Source organism: Pelobates fuscus, chromosome 13 (assembly GCF_036172605.1).
Source record: "Pelobates fuscus isolate aPelFus1 chromosome 13, aPelFus1.pri, whole genome shotgun sequence".
Taxonomy (NCBI): domain Eukaryota; kingdom Metazoa; phylum Chordata; class Amphibia; order Anura; family Pelobatidae; genus Pelobates; species Pelobates fuscus.
In genome coordinates, this window is record NC_086329.1 from 92790800 (window position 1) to 92802832 (window position 12033).

The following is a 12033-nucleotide window of genomic DNA, read 5'->3' on the forward strand; positions in this document are numbered from 1 at the left end:
TCAAGGGGACTAACACCTGGACTGTGGCATGCCGGAGGGGGATCCATGGCAAAACTCCCATGGAAAATTACATAGTTGATGCAGAGTCTGGTTTTAATCCATAAAGGGCATAAATCACCTAACATTCCTAAATTGTTTGGAATAACGTGCATTAAAACATCAGGTATGATGTTGTATCGATCAGGTAGTGTAAGGGTTACGCCCGCTTCACAGTGACAGACCAAACTCCCCGTCTAACGCACCGCAAACAGTCCTCTATATACAGAGTAAACATGGCTCCCTCTATATACAGAGTAACATGGCTCCCTCTGTATACTGTGTAAACATGGCTCCCCTCTATATACAGTGTAAACATGGCTCCCCTCTATATACAGTGTAAACATGGCTCCCTCTATATACAGAGTAACATGGCTCCCTCTATATACAGTGTAACATGGCTCCCCTCTATATACAGAGTAACATGGCTCCCCTCTATATACAGTGTAAACATGGCTCCTCTCTATATACAGAGTAACATGGCTCCCCTCTATATACAGAGTAACATGGCTCCCCTCTATATACAGTGTAAACATGGCTCCTCTCTATATACAGAGTAACATGGCTTCCCTCTATATACCGTGTAAACATTGCTCCCCTTTATATACAGTGTAAACATGGCTCCCCTCTATATACAGTGTAAACATGGCTCCCCTCTATATACAGAGTAACATGGCTCCCTCTATATACAGTGTAACATGGCTCCTCTCTATATACAGAGTAACATGGCTTCCCTCTATATACCGTGTAAACATGGCTCCCTCTATATACAGAATAACATGGCTTCCCTCTATATACCGTGTAAACATGGCTCCCCTCTGTATATAGAGGGAGCCATGTTACTCTGTATATAGAGGGAGCCATGTTTCCACTGTATATAGTGTAACATGGCTCCCCTCTATATACAGAGTAACATGGCTCCCCTCTATATACAGTGTAAACATGGCTCCTCTCTATATACAGAGTAACATGGCTCCCCTCTATACAGGGGCGTACCTGGAGCATTTGGCACCCGGGGCGGATCCTTTATTTGGCACCCCCCTCCCCAACTTTGAAATGTAAAAAGCAGCTGCAATTTTTTTTTAAATGTATGTTTATGCAGTGTGTGTATAGTGTGTAAAGTGTGTGTATATTGTGTGTATAGTGAGTGTGTATAGTGTGTACAGTGTGTGTATATTGTGTGTATAGTGAGTGTGTATAGTGAGTGTGTATAGTGAGTGTGTATAGTGAGTGTGTATAGTGTGTGCAGTGTGTGTATAGAGTGTGTATAGTGTGTGTGTATAGTGTGTGTGTAGTGTGTGTGTATAGTGTGTGTGTATAGTGTGTGCATAGTGTATGCAGTGTGTGCATAGTGTGTGCATAGTGTGTACAGTGTGTGTATATATTGTGTGTGTATATTGTGTGTATAGTGTGTGTAGTGTGTATAATGTGTGCAGTGTGTGCAGTGTGTGCATAGTGTGTACAGTGTGTGTGTGTAGTGTGTGTATAGCGTGTATGCAGTGTGTGTATAGTGTATGCAGTGTGTGTATAGTGTATGCAGTGTGTGTATAGTGTATGCAGTGTGTGTATAGTGTGTGCAGTGTGTGTATAGTGTGTGCAGTGTGTGTATAGTGTGTGCAGTGTGTGCAGTGTGTATGCAGTGTGTGTAGAGTGTGTATAGTGTATGCAGTGTGTGTATAGTGTGTGTATAGTGTGTGCAGTGTGTATGCAGTGTGTGTAGTGTGTGTATGCAGTGTGTGTAGTGTGTGTGTGTGTGCATAGTGTGTACAGTGTGTGTGTATATTGTGTGTGTATATTGTGTGTAGTGTGTATGCAGTGTGTGTCCCCAAGCCCCTAGTCACACAACCAAATAAAAAAGCCCCTACCTACCCCCCTCACCCTAAAAAATAGTGAAGGGGGAATAAAATTACTACCCTGTAAAGTAAAATTCAACTTACTATTCAACGTCTTCTTCTTCTAAAATCTTCATTTTTTTTAGCCCCAAAAAAGGCCAAATAAAAAGCCATCATACCCGTCGAACTTAAAAATAAAATAAAAAAACCGAGCACAAAAAAAAATTAATCCATCTTCACCCATGGAGGGCTACGTGTCAGTGTTTATCAGGGATCCTTAGGATAGGTGTCAATCCATATCTGCCAAGTGACCCTATGTAGGGGGAACAGTCCCTATTCTGCTCTGTGTCAGTGTCTGGAGGGAGTATCTGCAGTAACACAGGGTGTCTGGAGGGAGTATCTGCAGTAACACAGAGTGTCTGGGGGTAGTATCTACTTGTAACATTTATATGCACTAAAAAAAATTGAAAAAAAAAATTGAAAAAAAAATAAAAAATGGTTGCAGCTTCCGAATTAATCTAAAATGGATGCTGTCCAGTAGGTGGGAGGGTCTGCTAGGGAGGGTGTGCTGCTGATTGGCTGTAATGTGTCTGCTGACTGTGATGTATAGGGTCAAAGTTTACTCAATGATGACGAATAGGGGGCGGACCGAACACCGCATGTGTTCACCCGCGGTGGCGGACGCGAACATGCTATGTTCGCCGGGAACTATTCGCCGGCGAACAATTCGGTACATCACTACTCCTCAGGACAAAATGAGATCGCAAGCACACAACCGTCCTACCGTTTACCATCCTAGGCCGAGAGCCTCATGAGGCTCAGCCTCAGCACATCGACCACGACAGCGGCACTTACTATCTGCTTCTTCAAGCTCCCCACGATGGGGCAGAGACTTGGTAGCTAAATATCTCCAAGTCTGTGGATATCGGATGCTGGCCCTCTTTCAGGCCTGGGGTTGGAGGGGAACCCTGCTCTGGCACAGCAACATTGCCCGTGGATCAACTCCATTCTTGCCACCTGTTAGGATAGGCTGATCTGGGACTTGAGTCTATTCTGGGAACAACACTACTATCTTCTGTTGTCGTATGCCATCTGATATGCAATAATTATTTCACAATCTTCTTTTCCTTTACTCATTTTAACCTATTTAATGCATTATTCGGTGAGATTAGACGATTCAGAGGAATATATATATGCAACTTCGTATTATACAAAATGTTCTGAATGCTTAGTCAATGCCTAACCTTCGGCACTCAAGATGTTTTGGACTACACATCCCATGATGCTTTGCCAGCATTATGGGTGCAAGAGCATTATGGGGGATGTAGTCCACAACATCTGGAGTGCCGAAGGTTGCCTAGCCCTGGCCTAGATTATGCCTATTATTCACCATGTCTACTATCCTCATCTTTGAGTGCATTTATGGTGTCATATCAGTGCTTAGACATGAGTCATCAGCATGACTTTTATTTTATAATCATTAAGACACAAAAGAGGTTGTAAAACATTCTGCTACGCTTCACCACCTGACTTACTTAAATGAATACTCTCCATGTCTTAATGTTACTCTCAGCCCGACAGTCTCCACATAACCTTGCACCTTAGACATGTATGTTCTGCTTGTTTTCTTCTTATTTCAACAAAAATGTGTAAATGATATGCAATGCCATGCCAATGTCCGACTATGTAAACTCGTATGTGCTTGACTCTGCTATCGTGGCATCATCAGCTTGTATGTTATTATGAATGAGAGGCGTTGAGATACGGAGAAAGAATTCACCACAGAAGAAAAAAATGTTAATTTCACATTTCATGTTTTAAAAGTTTATTTAATCTCACTTTTTTTTTTATCTGGCTGTGCAGCCATGTTGGGTCAGACTAATTTAAGATAACGGCAGAGTCTGACCCAACATTAACCGAGATAAAAAAAAAAAAAAAAAGCAAAATAAAAAAAATAAAGAAATAATATACACATCTGTTGAAAAAATATCATTAAGTTTCATTAAAAATTAACTTTAAAAAAAAAACTAAAAAACCGAGATGTGAAAATTTGATGACAGTTGTCCTTTCAGGTATTTTTATCGCTCTTTTAGAGACCGAGCCTTACAGTTCCAATCGATTTAGCTGATAAAGGTATGACCTCTACTTCACTTGTCTCTGTACCGCTATTTTCATCACGGTAAATCTCTTTAATCTGTGATCACCGCAGTTGTTGCCTTTCTAGAACTTTACTCTAATTTTGCACAAATGTTATCGAAACCTTGCATACTGTAGGGTTCACACCAACAGCGCAAATGATCAAGTCACGTATTGTTACATGGCCAAGTGGACCGCTAAAGTGGCACGGATATTTCATCTACAGGAAGTAGAGCTTCCGAAAACTCTGACATCAGCAAAGAATGGTTCGTGCGGCAAACACTTTTTAATCTATCTCACACCGTCTTTTGCGATCTCCTGGTCTCTCTCGCTTGCTGTTATCGTTCTCTCCGTGTATCCCCCAGAAATATATATATACACGTGCGCATACATAGCCACGTTCCTTGTACAAATCAGGCTTTCTGCATCCTGCCATTTCTCACAAACGCACGCTAATCTGATTCAGGGGAGCAGATCGATGCGTTTTGTGATTGCCTCATCTAATGCATGAGACATGCTCCAGTCTAAATATACACTGTGAATTCTGTGCTTTAGAATTCTGACATGATTATAATGGAATAGGAGACTTGCTGCATCATCAGCGTTTCCCCCTGAGGCTACATCAGCCAAAGGAGAGAGTACATGTGATTTCCTTCTGTTTAATAAAAGTCCTCCCGGCGGCTCCCTAAAGGAAGCAGGTAACCCCATGACTAAGCATAGCTATGGAGATTGTTAACTAAACCATGAGTTAACTCCTTAAATTAAGATAATTCGTCTAACTGACTAATAAACCCCTAAGCTGCAGGAGAAGGTCAGAACTGTGATATGAATTATAAAATCAATGGCAGAGATTGCAATAATATTTAAAGGGATCCTATAGTGCCAGGAAAACAAACCCGTTTTCCTGGCACCCTAGGCTACTGGAGTGCCCCCCTTCCTCGGGGCCCCCCTCCCGCGAGGCTGATGGGGTAAAAACCCCATTCAGCCATTTACCTGAATCCAGCGCCTCTAGGCACTGTCCCTCGGCGCTGGTTCAGGCTCCGCCCGTGCTCCGCCCGTGCTCCTCCCCCGTCGATGTCAGCAGGCGGGGGAGACATGATGTGCATGCACGGCAATGTTTAGAAATCAGTCTGTGTAAATAAGATACATTGTTCTTTTTCTAAATTAAAATTTACTTTTATAAATTGTTATTAGTAACACGTCCCCAATCACACCTCTCACGTTAAAGTGTCCCTGTTTACCCATTTGAAATGTTGTGAGGTATGATGTAATATGCACAGTCAGATTTTTCTGTCTGGAGATTCAGTGCACATTGTGTTAAATTGAAGTCTCTATTTTATGATGTCACATGGGGGCAACTCTGTATTCTAAAAACGTAGCAGTTTGGAAGAGATATCCGTGTCAACTAATACATTAATTTCACCAGGCACAGGACCACAGACCATATCTCAGTATATCCCAAGCACTATGGCAAGTGGCAGCGGAATGAATGGCTAACAGAAAGGAGCGAGGGTGAAGGGGGCCCAAAAGCATGCTTTGTCCCAACACCCTCTCACCTTGTTACATCCGAAGAGAAGAAGCTAAAATGGGACTAACTGGACAGACTCAAATATTCAGACTGAGATATAACTTAACATCTTCAAAAGGATGGATACAATTATTGTTCAGTCCTATCACGGAATTGTTTGCCTACCCACAATGCAACAATGTGTTGTAAAAAATACTGATGAAACTGTACATATTCTAGCACAATGTATAGATCAAACAAATAACAAGTTTTGTTTTCATGGCTGGGTTTTACCTTGGAGGGTAAACTCAGGACGAAATTAACGCCCCCACGCAGAAGATCCCAGGTTGTGTCCAGGTATGGATTCAGCTTGCCCATCAGTCTCACTAGGATAGTGTTGATCAGACATGAAGTCCTGGAGGCTAGGCCCAAAGCAGCGCTCTGTGTATCTTCAGTCTCCTCGCTGCTGATACTCTCCTGCTCGCCTGCAACCAGAAAGTAAAAACTTGGCATTCCAGGGTATGTTTTGCAGCCTTCACCCTGCAAAGCCTTGTTCGGCCGCTACCCCGCCACAGAGTATTACACTGCCTCCCCCACTTACAAAGTCTTTTATGGCCTGCTTTAGCCCTGCAGAACCTTACACTGATTCTTAACACTTGTGTTGCCTTTTTCAGATATGCACAGCAATGAATTGCTTCTGCCCCAGTGGCTTTGTGTTACCCTGCAAAGCCTTACATTCAACTGCTTTTTTTCCCCTGCGGAGTTCAGCGGTGCATACAACCCGCTGCAGAGCATTGTGCTGCTTCCTCCACTTGTACAAATACTTGTACCGAGCCCAGTGTTGTCTCCTTCCTTTAACCCCTTAAGGACCAAACTTCTGGAATAAAATGGAATCATGACGTGTCAGACATGTCATGTGTCCTTAAGGGGTTAAAGACATGCGCAATTCAACTTAAAAGAGATGAGTTTAAATAAATGCCAATTAATACACACACACACAAACATCTGCTTTTTATGGACAGAAGTGGCAGAATTATGATCATTGTTGTAAACCAATCACCTGTCAGAAATGCATGCTTCGTTATCACTGGTCACTAACAGCTGTCAATCAAAATTACTATCATATCAAAACATTATTGGCAGTTCCTGTCTGCTTCTGAAGGACAGCACTTCGGTTGTATGTTTGAACAAGATGAATAAGTCTGCATGTTCAACGAAAGTTTACCAATATATAAAATGCAGTTATCTTCTCCGGTTGGTGGTAGAGAAGGGTCGGGATGTTTTCAACCCATGGTCATTGTCTACAGATGAATCGAAGATTTTAAAGTCATACTACGACCACTTCACATCATATGTTGAGCCCAAAGCATACGTGATATTTGCACATTATAAATTCCATGAGAAGGTGCAGTGAGATCACAAACGTTTTGAACAGTTTGTGACAGACTTGCGTCTTCTTATTAACCCCTTAAGGACCAAACTTCTGGAATAAAAGGGAATCATGACATGTCACACATGTCATGTGTCCTTGAGGGGTTAAAGGAACAGTATAGGCATCTAGACCACTTCATCTCATTGAAGGGGTCGGGGTACAGTGTCCCTGTCCCACTTACTCATGCAATGCAAATCATTGCAGTTTTTAAGAAACTGCAATAATTACATTGTAGGACTAAGACTGCCTTTAGTGGCTGTCAATTAGACAGCCACTAGAGGCGCTTCCTGCTTGCTAGGTGACTTTTGGTTCAGTTGAGAACATCCAGCATCAGCTAAATTCCCATAGCAAAGCATTGCAGCAATGCTTTCCTATGGGGGGCCTAATGCGTTCGCTGTTCTATCGCGTTAACGCACCCGCCCCATCAGGTGCTGTTGGAGGAGGCGGTGCTGATGAAGCTTAGCACTGGAATCGTGTCAGTACAGTGGGGGCTTATTAACCCCTATAGTACTTTGCGGGGAGAGGGGGAACATAGGGAAGTATAGTGCTAGGAATACAGATTTTTATTATAGTATTCCTTTAAAGACTGTAGTTATGCCAACAATGACGAAATGTTCCGTGACCATATTGGGTTTGGGATATATTGACATAGAATAATAGGAGAATCTTTTGAGTGTGGGCTCTGAGTTAACACTAGAACAAGCAATAGATGTTGTCGCTAGATCTAACGAATTGGCTCAGAAATAGTTAAAGTCTATTTTAAAGACAACGAGCATTCCACGTGAGCATGCTGTGCACGCAATCTACCACAATACATTTTAAAGAGCGCAGTTTCGAGGCAACATAATACCAAACTCAGACATAAATACAGTGAAATCTCACGATCGAATCCTGTTGCTTCAAGGCATCTCAAAGAATGTGCCTATTGTGGAAACAATATTGATCGATCTCTCCTGCAAAAAGAAAGGTGTGCAAAATATGCCAGAAGTTAAACCACTTTGCAAAATTCTGTTGTTTCAGCTGCAAGAAAAAGGTCCATGAAATATGCAAGGAAAGAACTGATCAGGAAGTATTTGATGGGCTGTTTTTCGACACAGGACAGACAGAGCTCAGATATAGAGCAGGCTTTCACCAATATACAAATAGAAATAGGCCCAAAACAAACTGTAATCAGGTTCAATCTGAACATCGTATCCTCGGTTAATGTCATTCCCCTATATCAATACACCAAACTGAATACTTAGTGTGCTCTGCAGACGATATCTCGCCCCCTGTTTGGCAATTTGGTTAATGCCTAGAGGTAAAGGGCAAATATGAACTGAAATGCAAGCACAAACATATCAAGATGGTCATGGCATTTTATGCATTGTCAATCACAAGAAAGCAGACAGAAGTGCCAGTCATGGAGGAGTTTGCATATGTTTTCAAAGAGATTGGACTGTTTCCTGGTGAGTGTACCACATGCAACTCCAGTAAGCCACCAGTCTAGATGTACTACACAGCCATCTCAACTACTACTCTCGTACTACACATCCGTCTCAAAGAGAGGCTTGAAAACATTGAGAGGCAAGATGTCAACATGCCACATGGGTAAACTCTATGGTTGTAACTGAAAAACCATGCAAAGGCATACTACAGACCATAACACGACCTCATTACCCGTTACCTACCTCCAAAAACATAACATGCAAGCTAGTTAGTGCCCAATACTTAAGTGTATTAGATGCTAGATTGGGTCTATTGGGCTATTAAACTAACTGAGGAATCCTCAAAACGGACTACCTTCTGTACAGTCTTTGGGCGCTATTGGTTCCGAAGTCGCCCCTTTGAAGTGAGTTATTTTGGACATCTCACTACTGATGGAATAAAGCCAGATCATCCCAAAGTTGCTGCTGTGAGGGACATGGAGCCAACTAAAGATAAGGGATAAAGTGAAGAAGTGCTAGGCATGTTTAATTCCTTCTTGAAGTTTGCACCCAACCTTGCCAATATCAATGCAGAGCTGCGACAGCTCAACAAGGAATCATGTGAGTTTTTTTTGGGACGCTCAGCACGACAAGGCTTTTACAAAATAGAAAAAAAAACTTCTCACGTGTGAACCAAGCCCTGCATTAACCTACTTTGATCCTCACAAAGAGCTCAGGCTACAGGTTGAAGCCTGAATGTGAAATTAATGCTTAATTTGAGAAATAACTCTTTGAGTCCATAATGCGTAAAACCCTTGGTATCGAGTATGATCCTGTAGCTTCAGAAGTACAACTTCACCACTATACATGAGCCAGGCATGCGTGTTCTGTTGCGGACACTCTGACCAGAAAGTCACTAACTGACCATCACAGGTTCCTAATGTGTACCTTTGATATTATTTACAAAAAAAAACAAAAAACTACTGGGATGTTGTAATCCAATCACCTGCCAGAAATGCATGCTTCGATTCCACAGGAATAGCATCGGATCAGAACGAATAGTTAATAATACCCCCTTAAGTAATTATAAATAATAAATAGATAATTGGAAAATGTCTTTAAATTAAGGAACTCTCTCTCCACACATGGTAGAATATATTTAATTTAACTTTAATTTAACATAAACGTTATTTTATGTATTTATTTTATGTATTTATTTGGTTTTTATAGATCTGTAAGATATGGAAAATATTGACACTGGATGTATAACGTATGTGATTTTAATTAATTGTCGATATTTATGTCCTGTATTGCAACTTCGAAAATACTACGTAATAAAAATCGAATGAAACAAAAAGAAATGCATGCTTCATTATCATTGGTCACTAAAACCCGTCAATCAAAATAATTGTCAAATTGAAGTATTATTGCCAGTTCCTGTCTGCTGCAGAAGGACAGCATTCCCGCTGTTTGTTTGAACAAAATTAACAAAAGTCTGCATGAGGAAATTTCACATTTCAGCCCACAAAAAGTGAATTCAAATAAATGTCTCAAATTCAGTCAAAGTTCCCAGCTCTGCTATTCACAGCTAAATGATACATGGTATAGGCTGTTTGGCCAAACGGTGTATGTTTTATATGTCAATTCTGCAATAAAGTTCTGTTTCCTCTTACGGTGATACCCCTTAAATATTTCTCCTTGTCGTTTGATTTTTTTTTTGTCTTCCACTATTTTCAAATGGCATAAAAATAACAGTACTTAAAATGATGACAGACAGGAAGCCAAGATGGAGGTGCCCAGTTCCAGGAGAGAGGTGCGTATTTCTACATTTAATTTTATTTTTTACACCTCACAAATACCTAACATGCTATATATAGGGGTAAATAAACAAAATACTGAGAATCCTGGGAAGTAAGAGCTCCCCTTTAACCCCTTAAGGACCAAGCTTCTGGAATAAAAGGGAATCATGACATGTCAAACATGTCATGTGTCCTTAAGGGGTTAATCAAGCCTGGAATACGTATCATTTCTTCATGCAAGTGGGCAGTGCATGAAAAGCACTGCTTTGCACCATTCCATGATGCAGGAGGGAAATAAATTCAGCATTAAACAGTTTTTAATGTTTTAAAATGAGAGTCCCCGGCAGTGGCGGATCCAGAGCCTGATCTCGGGAGGGGCACTTGTAGATTATTTAAATAAATAATCCAGACACAATAACCACTACAGCTCAGTGTAGTGGTTATAGTGCCAATAATGCCAAGACCCCCTCCCAGAGTAAGTAGTCAAACTGTTTAAGAACTGTTTGACAACTTACCTGAGGTCCTCTGGGAAATGGGGCTGTTGTAGGGCAGAGGAGCAGTGGTATGTGTGAGTGGTGCAATGTGTGAAGGGTGCAGTGTGTGTGTGTGTGAGGGGGACAGTGTATTAGCAGTGTGTGTGTGAAGGTTGCAGTGTGTACGTGAGGGCGGCAGTATATGTCAGGGGTGCAGTGTGTGTGTGGATCAGTATGTGTGTGTGACAGTTACAGTGTGTGTGTGTATTGCAGTGTATTTGTGGGGCAATGTATGTGTGTGGGGGCAATGTGTTTATGGGGGCAGTGTGTGTTTGTAGGGGCAATGTGTGTTTATGGGGGGCAGTGTATGTGTATATGGGGGCAATGTGTTTATGGGGGGCAGGGGCAATGTGTGTATATGGGGGGCAGGGGCAATGTGTGTATATGGGGGGCAGGGGCAATGTGTGTGTGTGTGTGTATATGGGGGGCAGGGGCAATGTTTGTGTGTGGGGCAGGGGCAATGTGTGTATGGGGGGCAGGGGCAATGTGTGTGTGTATGGGGGGCAGGGGCAATGTGTGTGTGTATGGGGGGCAGGGGCAATGTGTGTGTGTGTATGGGGGCAGGGACAATGTGTGTGCATATGGGGGGCAGGGGCAATGTGTGTGCGTATGGGGGGCAGGGGCAATGTGTGTGCGTATGGGGGGCAGGGGCAATGTGTGTGCGTATGGGGGGCAGGGGCAGTGTGTGTGTGTGTATGGGGGGCAGGGGCAATGTGTGTATGGGGGGCAGGGGCAATGTGTGTATGGGGGGCAGGGGCAATGTGTGTATGGGGGGCAGGGGCAATGTGTGTATGGGGGGCAGGGGCAATGTGTGTGTGTGTATGGGGGGCAGGGGCAATGTGTGTGTGTGTATGGGGGGCAGGGGCAATGTGTGTGTGTGTATGGGGGGCAGGGGCAGTGTGTGTGTATGGGGGGCAGGGGCAATGTGTGTGTGTATGGGGGCAGGGGCAATGTGTGTGTATGGGGGGCAATGTGTGTGTATGGGGGGCAGGGGCAATGTGTGTGTGTGTGATAAGAAGGATTTTTTTTTTCATGTGTGTGTGTTTTTTTTTTTTTATTTAATTCAATAAATGTTATGTCCCCCCTCCCTTCTTACCTTTACTGGGAGGAGGGGGGACATCTTTCGTTCCCTGGTGGTCCCAGTGGGGTTCATTGGTGGTCCCAGTGGGGTTCATTGGTGGTCCCAGTGGTAGAACTGAACTCTAGCCCGCGCTCCAGGGCTAGAGTTCACTCTCGCGAGATTTGGAGCGTTGCCGTGGTAACCACAATGCAGGGCTGGCACTTGAGCAATGTCAGCCCTGCATTAGCCGACAGGGGAGAATCTCGGGGGGGGCAATTGCCCTGTTGCCCCC

At 42.9% G+C, this 12033-nt stretch overlaps 1 protein-coding gene across 1 annotated transcript in view; it reads right to left on the bottom strand.

Annotated features, from left to right (window-relative positions):
• Nucleotides 1-12033, bottom strand: part of LOC134582455 (perilipin-2-like) — a 116563-nt gene that overhangs the window by 68898 nt on the left and 35632 nt on the right. Inside the window, exon 6 of the mRNA XM_063439062.1 lies at nt 5806-5996. Coding sequence (XP_063295132.1) covers nt 5806-5996 — 191 coding nt within the window. The remainder of the gene's footprint in view (nt 1-5805; nt 5997-12033) is intronic.